The sequence below is a fragment of the Epinephelus moara genome, chromosome 23 (assembly GCF_006386435.1).
Source record: "Epinephelus moara isolate mb chromosome 23, YSFRI_EMoa_1.0, whole genome shotgun sequence".
NCBI lineage: Eukaryota > Metazoa > Chordata > Actinopteri > Perciformes > Serranidae > Epinephelus > Epinephelus moara.
Window position 1 is genome coordinate 24,199,573 of NC_065528.1, and position 14,938 is coordinate 24,214,510.

General features: G+C 40.3%; 2 protein-coding genes across 2 annotated transcripts; both read right to left on the bottom strand.

The window, feature by feature from the left end:
- Positions 1-8: 8 nt before the first annotated feature.
- mcat (malonyl CoA:ACP acyltransferase (mitochondrial)) lies at positions 9-3,950 on the bottom strand. The gene is made up of 5 exons (XM_050035722.1): positions 3,347-3,950; positions 3,021-3,108; positions 2,708-2,925; positions 2,427-2,564; positions 9-433 (listed from the first exon to the last, which is right to left on the bottom strand). The coding sequence occupies exons 1-5, from the start codon at positions 3,782-3,784 to the stop codon at positions 155-157; spliced, it is 1,161 nt and encodes a 386-aa protein (XP_049891679.1). The 5' UTR covers positions 3,785-3,950; the 3' UTR covers positions 9-154.
- A 790-nt stretch (positions 3,951-4,740) lies between these two features.
- Positions 4,741-14,690, bottom strand: def6c (DEF6 guanine nucleotide exchange factor c). The gene is made up of 12 exons (XM_050035706.1): positions 14,176-14,690; positions 13,356-13,496; positions 11,739-11,921; positions 10,963-11,193; positions 10,735-10,881; positions 10,456-10,564; positions 8,094-8,323; positions 7,904-8,011; positions 7,526-7,692; positions 6,003-6,201; positions 5,814-5,904; positions 4,741-5,217 (listed from the first exon to the last, which is right to left on the bottom strand). The coding sequence occupies exons 1-12, from the start codon at positions 14,269-14,271 to the stop codon at positions 5,006-5,008; spliced, it is 1,914 nt and encodes a 637-aa protein (XP_049891663.1). The 5' UTR covers positions 14,272-14,690; the 3' UTR covers positions 4,741-5,005.
- Positions 14,691-14,938: the final 248 nt, after the last annotated feature.

The following is a 14,938-nucleotide window of genomic DNA, read 5'->3' on the forward strand; positions in this document are numbered from 1 at the left end:
ATTAAAAAACATTTTTTTTAATTACTTAATAATAATTATAATACACAAACAAGACCATAAGAAGCAACCACAGGAGCTCACAGGTTTAACAGGGCTTGCTGGTCATGTATGTCCACACTGAGGCCCATTTTTCGACCTCCACATGTCCGTGTTATCAGTCCTCCTCCTCATCAGTGGTGACATCCACATGTGTGTACATTGTGAACGCCTTCCTGTTACACTTTTGAAGCATGGCACCGAGCTGCTTTCCCGGGCCGACCTCATAGGTGTGCGGGAACTTGGTTCCCTGAGTCCTCTCGTAGATCTCGTGCAGAGTTTGCTCCCACTTCACCGGTGACACCAGCTGCTTCACCAGCTGCCTGCGCACGTGGCTCACGTTCATGTAGCGCTTGCCGTCCACATTGGAGTACACGTTGATCTCGGGACGCCGGACCTGAACGTGAGAGAATGCTAGGTGTTAGATGACAAGTGCTCAAATGGTCAACGTTTGCAACTTTTCCAAGGGCTGAACGGTTGAGGTTATAAATTATTAAGTGAGATGTGGAGGAAATTAACTGATATTAAAGGGGCTTTTTTGTGCAAAACAGTTGGTTGATGATGTTGGTTTGTTTCAGGGCTGGAAGGTGCGATTGTTTTCATTATCATTTAGTCTGCCAATTGTTTCTTCAATTGATAAATTAATAATTTCTCTATAAAATTAGGGGGAAACAGATTTTTTTAGTTTACTGTCAATGACAAAGAAAAGCATCAGATCCTCCCGCAACAAATTTTTGTATTAAAAGTGACTAAAATGATTTGTCGATTATCAAAATAGTGGTTATTTACTGATGATTCTTTTGTCGATTGATCAATTAATCAAATAATTGTGTTTTCCGACCTTTTTCTGTGGGAACCTCTGGTGTCAACACACACTGACATGGCAGTTCAAGGGGCTCGTTATTCCCCCCAGCAATATCTTTATTCATTTACAAATACTTTATAAGAACAGGAACGCAACTATGTTCTCATCCAAAAGAATATCGAAAGCACAGAGATTATTGTCCAGCAACAAAATGAAGTCTTCCCTTACATGTCACACATTTTAAAGATTACAAAATGCAAACAACAATAATTTTAAAAAATGAATTATATGTAATAAAATAAAATAAAAAAAGACAGGTTTAGGAAGTATTAAATATTAAAAGCAGTTCAAATGCTTCAGGCAACTGCAGAGGACCACTATATTCACATCTCGCCCACCACATTCATCACAATACTTAAATCAATATTCTCCATATATTGTAGAAAATGACCCAAAATGATTTCACAGAGTGACTGTTTCCCTTTGATGATGTCTGTGATCTTTTCCAGAGGTAGAGTCATGCATAAATCTTTACCGGTCTTTTTCAAAGAGTAAGGTAACTCTTTTTGCAAGCAGTAGACAGAGATTTAAGATAGCAATATCTTTCTTGGATGTAAGATGTTTGTCAGGATGTAAACCTACAATGAAAAACTTTGGGTCCAGTGTTAATTGCACGCCCAAGTTCAAATAAACACAAGCGCTTGTTTAATCTCCTGCAAGGGGGTCATCTTAACACATTTTATGCTCGTGTTTCCTTTATTTTCGTCACTACCATGTCGATGTCTATGCAAACAGTCATTGTGTTAGTTAAATTAGTTAAATTACAGTACATTTTCTAATATTGTTTTGCCATATAAAAACAAGGCAACATAATAACCAGGTAACAAGGCATTGCATATTTCTTATGGACATGCTCATACTGCATTATAGACATGACATTTAGTGAAAATGTTACTGGAAACCTTTACTTTAACAAAATGATTATATTACAGATTATTTTTCACTTTTCAATTACTTTCTGGATTGATTGATTAGTTTTTTGGTATACAAAATGCCCAAAAATTTGTTTTCCAAAGCCCAAGTTGATGCCTCCAAATGTCTTATTTTTTTTCCACAACCCAAAGACATATTCAGATAGATTCAGTTTACTCTTCTAGAGGAGTAAAGACACCAGAAAATATTCATATTTAAAAAGCTGGAATCAGAGAATTTTGATTTTTTTTCCCTGACTTAAACTGTTTAGTTGGCTAAAAAAAGTTGGCGATTAATTTTTCATTCCACAACTTATTATTTAATCATTGCAGCTCTATTAAATTACATTTCCAAACATATAAATTGAAAAAAATAAGCGATAAACATGGAAATCATCATATGGTGTATTGCTGGTGTATTGCAAAATGCTTTCAAGCATTTAAGTTTCAATGTCAGTGTATGAGATGCCATTAGAGCAAGAAATGGACTATGTGAATATTTCCTTTGCACATGTGTGAGTGCTGTGTGGGCAGGGTTGGGCATGGGAGGAGCGCCATGTAAAGAAAACACCACAAAGAGCTACTGTGGCTTTAAACAAACAGTTTTGACTGACCTCCACCTGTCTGAGCACCTCCCTGAGAGGTTCAGTGGCCGACTCCATCAGCTCAGTGTGGAAAGCCCCGCTGACTGGGAGAGGTTTGCTCCTCACAAACTGGAGACGTCGTGAGTTTTGCTGGAGGAAGTCCAGAGCCTGGGAACACGACAACAGGTATTATTAAACGGATTATCGCAATAGGAGTCTGAGACAAGACTGTATCACTGTAATTTTGATAAAATTTAATCAATTTTTCCACATGGTAAATATCAGACTATGTGGTCATATCTGTTTCATACCTGTTGGTGCCCTGCGATGACCCTGCCATCAGGGAACAGATAGTTGGCCACAGAGCAGACCGGCGCCTTAATCCCCAGGCTGCTGCAGTGCTCTTTAGCCTGCACACAGGCGAATTTGTACTGAGCCTGTGGTCTACCCATGACCGACAGCATCCCACTGGGAACCAGCTCTGATGCCTTCTGCATGGCCTCTGCACGAACCTTCACCGCATACAGAGCTAGAGGACACAGAGAAGGGGGTTAATACCTTAGGACATGTGAACTAACATCACCACACACAGTGCTTTTAACTGAACATCTTTGTCAGGTTTACCTTCTGCATAGCTCATAGCACCAGAAAAAACCAGGGCAGCGAATTCTCCAACGCTGAAACCAGCAGCAGCGACACACGTCTCAATGGCCTGTGGACAGAAGTGTGAAGAGTCATATAAGAAAATGTTCCTGAGGTGGTTCCTGTAACCGTCTCTGTCCTCCTAAACTCCTCCTCTCTGCCACTTTATAGCTCTACTCCATCTAGGGGTGTGCTGAACTATTAATATTGTATACAGAATCTGAATCTCACTCTGAGTTACTGTTGTTGTTCACAAACTAAAGAAATGAGAGATTGTTTTTACTTATACTGCAGTAAAGATCAGTCACCTTGGGGTTTTCGTGGTTGAGCCTCTCCACAGCAGCCAGGGAGGTGACAAACACCGCCGGCTGACAGTGAACCGTCTTCATCAGCTCCCCCTTGGGTCCCTCCAGGCACAGAGACAGCAGGTCGTACCCGAGGATCTTGTGAGCCACCCTGAACATGTCCTTAACGTTAGGGTACCTCAACAGTCCTCTACCCATGCCTACAAACTGGCTGCCCTGGCCGGGGAAGAGGAGCACGGAGCAGTCCCGGGGGTCTTTCCTGGGTCTCCGCTGCTCCACCGGCTCGCTGTCCGAGAGAGGAGCGGGGGTGTCGGGCGGAGGGTGGGGAGTTCCATCCGGGGAGCCGGGCTGGTTGGTGGAGAGAGTCTTGCTGAGAGAGACCAGAGACCTGACCCTCCCTCTGGAGACTGCTGTCCTCCTCACAATTAATGATGCCAACATTGCGGCTTTAATGATGTCTCAAAGGGTTAAAACAAACCCATAATCTGCCCGGAAAACCTGTAATTAATGAACAAAAAAGTCAAGTTTGTTCCTAACGGTCAGCATGAGCCAGTAATGAGAGCCGCCATATTGATAGAGGTCACCAGGGGTGGATTTATTTTCCTTCCGGGTCATTTCCGGTTTTGTGTTCTGCCGCAGCGCCACTCTCAGGTAAGAATATGTAATAATTTTACTGACAAAATTAAATTAAATTAAATTAAATTAAATTAAATTAAATCAAAATATAAAAATAATAGATATATAATATAATATAGTAATGATAATTACTATACATTTTATTATTTGAAAATGAATAAAACAAATTGATTTATTATTATTATTAATGATAATAATACTATTTATTCATTATTTATTTTTGATATTTGATGAAAATTATTTATTTCTGTATATATTCCTAAAAAAATACCAAAACAAATATTTTTTTAAGGATCCCATAAATAAGCTTATTAAAAAGCTGTGACAGGATACTGAGTGCAGTATTTTACTGTTCAATCGTAATAATATTGTTTAATGCTGTTTCTTAATTATCGCAACAATATATTAATATCGGAAATATACACCAGTACAGAAATATCTGTGATGAGCTATTATCAGCTGATAATATTAGTCTGCTGATTGGTCTGGCTCCACCGCTTCATATGTTGTATTATTATTAAAATAATACATAAAGATACAGTACATAGAGTCTCGTTAAATGTTACATTAACCTACATTTATGAAAATGTTTATTACTTTCATACATAGCTTCTTGTGAGTTCAGTTATCAGGTTACAACATGCAGAAGAAGAGTGACTGAATTTTAAAATTCAAATCAGCGTTAAGGAAGTCTACAATAATAGTTTTGTAGGTGAGAGATTGCAGTAATTCAGATCTGTTTCCCAGTAAACAATAAAGAATACCAGAAATTGATGTTTTATTATTCACCAATAAACTTTATTGTACAAAACTGTAAATCTCACTTGATCTTAGTCAAATGTGTTTTCATTAAATCCTGCATCACATTGTGTTTGTCATCCTCGCTCTCCATCTTAGTGTGCATTTCAAAATATAAATATAATACGACACTTTTCTGCACAGATTCTTTTGTGTAATGTAAATATTTTCTTTCCTTGTGCTCTCAAGTCTTGGTCTTAAACAAACAGAATTTTTATCATTCACTGATCACATTTGTCCGTTGGGTTTTCCCTGCGATTCGTCTGATCCATCCGACAGGTTGGCGGCTTCCAGCTGCTCCTCCAGTGTCTTGCCGTCTTCAGGAATCTGGCTGTTCTGTTCAGATCTTATCTTGTATTTAGAGATGAACTCGTTACTGGCCAACGCTCCTTCCTTTTTGGGACAGTTGCGATTTGATGACAGGCGATGTTCCATACGTTCTACAAAAAAACAAAAAACAAAACATTGACAATAAAGTTTGATCTTCTGCATTTTGATTCACATCTGAATCCAGATGAACATTAGAAAATATTTTCTATTATTACTGCATCCTTAAATTTATATCCGCTCTCTATGATTTTTTTGTTCCATTATCTGTACAGTTAGTAAAAATAAACAAATGTAAGTTCATACTTAACTAAGTATTATTATTTTACTACGGAAAAAGCTTTACCTTTTTTTAGGATCTAAATAAAATGATATAAATCTATTCTACACAGTACATAGCATCATTATGGTGCTATTTATCAGAGACTTAATAAGAAAATAAAACACCATTAACTTTAAAATATTCCAATTTATTGTTTACTCTGCTGGATAAAGCTACACAGACAACCAAAAGGGGTTGTACATCTGATTGAAAAAGTACTGTATAAATAAAGTTATTATTATTTTTATTACCTCTGGAGCAATAGAGAATTTTTTCTCCTTGGTATTTCAGTATGGTGCATCCTGACATTGGGGTTTAATTCAATTAAAAGCTGCTGTGCTGCCCTTTAATCAGACCATAACAGACCAGATTAAGATCATACTGCACCTCCAGGACCGATGGGTTTCATCAGTCGGTTCAGCTGGACGTTCCAGTGTCGTACGTGTTGACTGGCGTATCTCAGCTTCTCCTGTACCTCCTGGAATAAGAAAATCAAACAAGTCATTTCTCATGAGTGTTTTTTAAACATGCTAACATACACACTAAGCCGATCCAAACACACTGTGCTTTTCTTACCTCCAGGCGCTGGTGGCTCCTCTGGCGAGAAGCCTGCAGGTCCTGGAGCTCCTGAGAGGCAGAGTGAAGAGCGGAGGGAGTTTCCTCGTCTGGGCTGCCGTCTGAGGCCTCCAGTATGGGGCTGAGGCACTGCAAGGCCCTCTGCTGCTCCTGGAGGAGCTGGAACTGCTTCTTCTTTGCTTCTTCTGCCTCCAACAACCTGGAAAAGAGGAGTAAGAATAATAATCAAGTAACCACTAATGTCTGTGTAGTTTGGTTTGGTTTAGAGGAATGGTTTTTAGACTGTGAGACACACACATATTTTTAGCTTCAATGTGACTTTTACTTCCTCGGGAAGGTTTTATCTTTGATGTTCATCCCCATGGGCAGATTATGAGACAATGGGCCCCTGGGCACAGATATGCAGAGGGCCCCACCACCTCTCCAAGACTGTGTGGTGGTTTTGCCTCGTTTTTTGTAGTTTTATGTGTCTTTGTGGTCGATATACATCTTTTTGTGGTTTTGCGTCTCTGTGGTAATTTTGTGTGTCTCCTTGTTGTAGTTTTGCATCTATTTAAAGTAATTTTATGTCTTTTTGGTTGTTTTGTGTCTCTTTGTTATCGTTTTGAGTCTCTTCCCAGTTAGTACGTGTTAATTTGATGACATTTTACTGACTTTGGACCCCCAGGCCTCTGCCCAGTAGGTCCGTTCAGTAATCCATCCTTGCCCGTCGCAAAAATGTCCATAAATGCAATTAGGAATCATAGGAAAAAAGTTGCTCCTTATAACAAGAGAACTTGCCTGAAAATTGTCAAGTTTTTAAGTTTTCTTCAGTATCACAGCAAACCAGTAACATTTGTCTGTACGTCCATGAGTACATTGCAAACATCCATCCATCTGCTTATCCAGGGCTAGATTGCGGGACAGACCCAGAGCAAGCTGGAGGGATTACATATCTCATCTGGCCTGGGAACGCGTTGTGGTCCCCCAGGAGGAGCTGGAAAGTGTTGCTGCCCCCACGACCCTGCCTCGGATAAGTTGATGAAAATGGCTGGATGGATAGTAATTCATTAATAATGCCCCCTCAACACAGTGCTGATGTAACTCTCCTTTATCCAGGCCTTTACAGATATTTGCCCTGCGTTGAAAATCTATAGATATAAAGCGAAAAAAAGTCATTCATTCAATTTCCCTAACCGCTTATCCTGTTAGGGGTCGCAGGGGGGCTGGAGTCTATCCCAGCTGACATTGGGTGAGAGGCAGGGTACACCCTGGACAGGTCACCAGACTATCACAGGGCTGACACATAGAGACAGACAACCATTCACACTCACATTCACACCTACGGACAATTTAGAGTCACCAATTAACCTGCATGTCTTTGGACTGTGGGAGGAAGCCGGAGTACCCTGAGAAAACCCACGCTGACACGTGGAGAACATGCAAACTCGGCACAGAGGGGTAGAGAGGGACCACACTGTCAGACTTTGAAAACATCTGGTTCAGAGTATAATGGGCGTACAGTGGGTGTGTTTGTTTATCACCTCTCCAGCTCCTGTCTGGCTCTCTCCTCCTCCAGTCGCGCCTGGATCTCCATGTTGAGAGCAGCCTCCAGTTTCCGCTGCGTCAGCTCCAACTCCTGGATCCTCTTCTTCTGCTGCTCGGCCTCCTTTTCCTTCTCCTGCATCTCTGCCTGCATGCTGTCTCTCAACTAGGAGGACACACACATATATACACACACACACACACACACACACATGAGGTGACCTATTCCTGAATCACTTTTTCCAGGAACGCCATTACCGCTCCTCCACCACTAAAACTCACTGACTTTTATAATGCCAGTGTTATTGTGCTGTTTTCAGGACTCTAAATCCCATTTCAGTGAAATGTAAATAAATGTATTCGTCTGTAAAACCTACCGTCTCGGCCTCCTTCAGCTGTCTCTCCAACTCCATCTGCACCTCCCTCTGTCTCCTCCTCTCTTTCTCCTCTGCCTCCCTTCGTTTGGTCTCTAACTGGCGTGCGTGCTGCAAGACACAGATAAATGTTAAAAGTTAAAGGTTAAAACTGAGCTACGACTACAGTAACCATCCCACCACTGATTCTCACCTGTATAATACTTTCTATCTCTAAATCCTGTCTGTCCTTCTCTTTCTCCATCTTCTCAATCTCCTGGAAACTGGAGTCGTCCGATTGGCTGCTGCAGCTGCTCCGGCTGCTGCGGCTGCTCCTGCTGCGCTCCCGGTGGCTGTGTTCCCGCTGCATTCGCCTCCTCAGTTTGAGTTCTTGATGAAGGGAGGACTTGCCCTCGCCCTGGAGACGGAGGGCTGTCTGAATAGCTGGAGAGGAGGCAGAAAGACAAACTGTATCTCATCCCATGACGATGACACCTTGGGCTCTGGGAAACTGTAAGAAAATTTAAAAAGATCTACAGGCAAATGATTTTATACCACTGCCACTGTTTGTTTAACTTTGAAAACCCCAATAAAAAGAGTTGGACAAAAAAAGATCTACAGACCCATTTTTCGGAAATAATAATAAATAAAAATAAATATACTTGTAGCCCTACTTTAATTTGATCTTTTGTACATTTTCTTATTGAATTGTCAAACCCTCCTCACCATACCACCATCACCATGACTGACATCCATCAACAACCATTAAAAAGAGGAAGAAACTCAACAAACAGGATGTTATTCATGTGCTCGGTGACCACAGATAATGTTGCTGTTAACAGACAGAGCTGTGATAACTACCATCATTGAACAGATAAAGACAAACTTCATACACTCAAACTTTAACAAGTCCAATATGAAAAAGAACATCAACAAGTGATGTTTAGGATGTGCAGCAAACACCAAAAACAATGAGTGTTTGACACCAAACATGACATCATAAGACATGAACATAAATTTATGCAAAAGAATAGTTTGACGTTTTGGGAAATACTCTTACTTGCTTTGCTAGAAGAGAAGACTGATGCCATTTTAATGTCTGTACAGTAATTATGAAGCTACAGACAGCAGCTGGTTAGCTTAGCTTAGCATTAAGACTGGAAACAGAGAAGCAGCTAGCCTAGCTCTGTCCAATGGTAATAACATCCACCTACAGTAGCATGTCTAAACTTACTAATTAAGACATTATTTCTTGTTTTGTGCAGAAACAGAAGTGTAAAAATAACAATTAGTTAAACATTAGTTTAACAGGTGTTATTTGTCAGACTACTGCTGCTTTCAAATGGGGTCATGCTAACTGTGTTCATGAGATGAATGCCTCCTTTTGTGCTATTCCAGACCTCATAAGTGAAAATTTTCTGAAAGCTCAGAGCTCACAAGTTGTGACCAAACGTCAGGAACAGCGCCAGGCTTTGAGACCAATGTGGGCCCAAAAAGACTTTTTCCCATAGACTTACATTGTGGAAGAGATGTTTGTAAATCAGTTGATACATTTTTATAAGTGTCATAATCCCCACAAAATGGCTTGCTTCAGGATTTGTTCCATTAAAGCCAACATTTCTTAAGTCTAGTAGAGCCTCAGAATTGAATAATTTTTATCCCCATTCAAGTTAGCAGAGGGCTAAACCAGATGTTACCCGCTCGGCCAGCGAACATTAGCCACTTGGCCGTCGTTAGTCTCCAGCCTGTTTGGGCCCCACAATGCGGTAGATCCAGGTAATTTCATACCTGGGAAGTCAAACTATTTTGGCTTCATGCACCACTGAGCCACTTCCATAGGAATAAATGGGACCCCACCTCCAACCCAGTCTCCAATTCTCTTTATATATCCATGGTGGTGGTGTGTTTGCTGACGTTCTTCAGGAATGGTGGAAGCCATGGAAGTTCAATTTTTGGTAGATGGTAAGACAATATATTTTAACTCCAGTCTTGTACAGTTTTTCTTCATGATTTTACAATATGTCTGAGAAAGACGTTGATATTCATAACAGCCTCATCTTTTTACTCTGTTATTATGCCTTTGCATTTCCTACATTACGTGACCCCTTTGCTAGCTTGCTAAATTGTTAGCCACAGTGGCTTCCAGATGCCAACAGTAGCTTCCATATTGGTATTGCCCAACAGCAGCGCTCTCATAACTTTACCACTTGAACCCTGAGTATATCTTGTACACAGCTTCCAATGTTCCAATATACATCCAGCAACTCCATGGAGTCTCCTCTGGTTGCCTGGCAACCTAACAGTGATGGCAAGACTGGACCAAGTCAGGCTAGCCTTTTCCCCAGTTCAAGTCTTTGGGCTAAGCTAAGCTATTAACTGTACACACATGAGAACAGTATCAATCCTCTATTCTAATTCTTGACAAAAAACAAATAAGTATATCTCTCAAAATGTCAAACTATTCATTTAAAATGTTGTTTAATAAGAAGCCACTAGTGACCGTGCACATGATAAATCACTGCAGTGAAAATCTAATTCCTGACTCTGTCTGCTAATACTTATACACACCAACACACCTTGAATCCACTCCACCTTCTGTCTCTGGTCAGACGCACTCATCTCAAAGGTTTTATTGTGAGTCTTCACACAGAACAGACAGCGCTTCCCCTCCCTGTCTGCGATAGGCTGAAACAGAAAAAGGACACTCAGAAAATGGCACATTCCAGATAGTTCAGCTTGATGGTATCAAAATACGAGGATGAGGGATTTACATGCTGTAAATGAGTTTGTTTGAACATTCGCCTGCGCACCACATAATTATACCTTCAGTGTTTACATCACATTTCCTCACCCACCTCTACGACACAGCCCTTATCCAGATGGATCTCCCCTCTCTTGTCTTTTAAGTCCTCGCTGACATAATAAGCCATGGAGGCGGGCTTCAGCACAAACCAACGCTCAGTCCAGTTCCTGCGTACATGTCCCTTTTTCCACATGTAACCCTGGACACAAGGGACAGAATATAAATAATATAATACAAAAATGACATGCGAGGAGACGACAAACACAAAACACTCTCTTACCCTCTTGAGGACGTTGTGATACATCTCCAGAAAGACCTCATCCAAAGCCAGACTGAAGGCCTCAGCGCTGGTGACCCTCAGCAGCCGACCTGCCCCCATGTGCTCCAGGAAGGTCCACACAGACATGTCCTCTTCCCGCACTGTGGCATCCTGGGATATTAAGTCCTCCAACGGCTTCCCATCCCACTCCTGGCTCATCGCTGTGGAGATTTTCTTGAGGAGATACTCCACCTAAAGACATGTTAGAATACTGTCAGTGACTGCAGAAAATAATATTGATGGTTTTAATAACATATTGTATCAGTGTACATCTGTGACAAAGCTACTGTGCTGATAGCACAAAAGCAGTTTATTTTTGTCTCTGTCGACAGGAAACCAAAAGCATTACGGAGGAAGTGGCGGAAGGAAGAGACTCATTAACGTACTTACTTGCACTTGCTTTTTTTCTACTGTGAAAAAATGTAAGACGGTTTGACTTTGTTGGGACACAAGCTGGGTTTATATTGAATTTAATATGTCTTTGAGGCAATTAGGAGATCACAGTGAAAGTGGCTGTTGCCTTGTTTCTCTGTGAAAACTGTTGCTCTATTAATCTTTTGATGCCTTGTGAATGTTAAGAAAGGAATTTTTGCATATTTTAAATAAAAATATGACACTTTTCTTTTACTGTTCTGTGTCAAAATGTTTGCATTTGGACTTGAGTCTCCATCAGATCCCTAAAATCAATTTGCTCCTACCACAAATCCCTGTTGCACACCATCATCGGCATGTTTTACCTCCTCTGGTATCATCACCAGCGGGTAGCGGTCCTCAGACAGGAGGTTGAACAAACAGAAGAGCTTGAAACAGTCTCTTTCCGATAGCGGCGCCCCCTGTGGTAGCCCCTTGAAGTTCTTCTTCATGGTCATCATCCAGCACAGGTCGTCAAACTTTTCCTTGTCAAACATCCCGTCTTTGACCTGAAAAGACAGACAACATTATAAAGTATATATACTGTATTTTAGTGTCTAAGTGTGTGATGGAGATGGTCCAGTATTGTGAGAGAGCCAAACAGGCTGCAGTATAATCCCTACGGGCAATTGTGCACTATCAATTTACGTCCACTAAAAGTGTTTGTTTCTGCCATTGATGGGCTCAGATTGTTAGAAGTGTCTGATGACATCATGGAGAGGACCCTAAAGAGAAATCAAATGACCAGATCTGTTTGTTATTGTGACCAAGTCTTGCTCAAAGAAAAGTTTCATTCTTGCAGACTTTCCCATATTGTGGATATCAGCTACATACTCAGCCATGACACTGAAAATCTTTTACATAACACTAAGCTACACTGTCTGTACTCCAACACAACACTGTCTCCCTGGCACTAGTCTCTCCAACCTTCACCAGTGTTTCCACTGTTGCTTTCCTGCACAAAGTCACCTCTCGCGAAATTTCAGAACGAGACTTCTCCTTGAGCGAGACCTGGTCACAATAACAAACAGACCAGCAAAAGGTAAGGAGAAATATTTAATTTCAGACACTTCTAATAACAATGTGAGCCAGTCAGTGGCAAAAACAAGAACTTTAAATGAGTGTAAATTGATGATGCTCAATTCCCCGTAGGGATTACATAGCTGCAGCTGCAGTGATGGACCAATTTAAAAATAATTATCTCCATTTTTCTTTCTCCATTTAACACAAAAACATGGGAAAATAGGGTCTAGGTAAAATAATAATAATATAAGTATTCCCAATAATAATAACAATAATAATTTTATTTATAGTGCACTTTATAAAAATTCAAAAACACTATATAACAATAAAAATAACCTAGATACAATACAATACAGGGACAAAGTACTACAGGATATAAAATGAAATATTTAAAGCTTTTCTGAAAATAAAACTGATATTTGTCAGTGATCATGTAGTGGTTTTTGTTTGTTTTTTTACAGGCATCTTCTGCCACTAAATAACATCATATAGACCTGTAAGGAGTATCTATATTTCAAGAATAAAATAAAAATAAAATAGAATAAAAATAAAAATTGAATAAATAATAATAATGATAATAGGCTACACTATTTTAATGGCACAATTCTCAAACAAATATTACAAAATTCTTCCCAAAGTTTGGAAATCTACAGTACATAATGCAGATTTTAAGAGGTAGAGAACAATTATTTTGTATCATTATGATATTTAGCCTACACACACACACACACACACACACACACACACACACACACACACACACATATATATATATACACTGTATATATACATATATATATTTATATAAACACACAAAGTGAAATCTCTCTCAATAAAAGAAATAAAACATGTATAAATTCATTCACATTTCTGTATTTCTATAACTGCCACTGAGGATGTGATGTCATCAGCCACAGTACCTTATCCAGTATATATTTGTTGAGGTAGGGCATGTAGCCATGGTTAGACACTGGCCCATCATCATCATCCTGGAAGTGCTCCTCCAGTGCCACCGGGTCGTGTGGGATGTTCAGCACTGTGTACAGGTTGTGGGAAAGCACCTGAAGAAGCAAATACATACACATATAGTCGTCTATTAGTGCATGTAAACACATAGTCTCAAGGTTTCCTCTGTGCACTCCATATTTCCTCACACATCCACACACAGAGCCACAACCACAGACAGTTGGTCCTCAGCATGTCAGGACAGCTTTCTGCTATTTCCCTGGATTCCTCTGGCTCAGTCAGACATGTAAGAACTGGATGGAAACCAACACGACAGTAAAGAGCTAACACTCACTACCTGGGAAAATTGCAAAATATGATCTGTACTCGCTGTTCTTTGTCATGCCTTTTAATGAATCATTGGCAGTGATGGTATTATGTCACTCTTTGTGTTTCTGGGCCACAGAGAAAAACTGGACTTTGAGCTTGAAGCTGAAACTCACCTACAATCTGAGCAGGTTCTGTGTTTGCTGGATGAAGTGTTGAAACTTTCTCAAATATTTGAACTTGTTAGTGAGCTTGTGGGGCGTTAGTGTGTGAGCTGTTCATTAGATTACAATGCTGATTCACAGAGTTGCCTACCAGTTAGTATTTCAAAACATATACAGACAACTGTAGATAATTTGGTTTAGCCAGAAAAGTGATATAAAGGACAGGGTAGTACAGTTAAAGTCAGCGGACGCCCCTCGCTGTCAGCTTCCTGATCTGAAAATGACCACAAACATTCCTGCTTACCTTTAACTGCGACTTGGACACTTTCCCACACTTCTCGACGTCCAGCGACGTGAAAGCGTACCAGATGGACTTGAGGAGCTCGGATCTTAAGTCCATTTTGGAGACCTCGCTGTGCGTAATAACAACTACATTTCCAAGCTCAGCGCGGCGGCTTTTACGCAGCGACGGTGCGAGCGAGCGGCGGTGGGAATTGCCAAATAAAATGTGGGGCAGAGTACAGGCTGCTGTGCAAACGGCAAGGGACCAAAAGGAGTCAGATGTAGGGCAGACTTAAAGAGGCGGAGAGTAGAGGTAAATGCCTACACTGTCCCCCATAATAAATTATGTAAAACGATTTTAAAAAGAAATCCAAACACTTATACAAGTTTACATTCTTATAAATATATTTTGGTTAATTATCTTACCATCCACTCTGAACAACATGTCTCTGAATAAAATAGACAAACTTAAAGGGTCAATTTATACATATCCAGGCTAAATTCCCGAGGACATGTATCCACACTACAGGGTGGATTCCTTAGTTCCTGAAGTGCTGCCAGCCAAAATCCGTGTTATCAGATTCAGGAGGCATAATGAGGCTTTAGAGACACACCCATCTGTGAAGAGAGCCTGAAGCCATGTTTATTTAGCAGCTTCAAAATCTGAAAACGTAAGTTTAAATACACAAAAACACTTTTTGTACACTTTTAATGTAGCGTATGTGGGAAATGTAGGCTGCTGGTTACTTTTTTAATATATATTAACGGGTTTATTATATATTTAA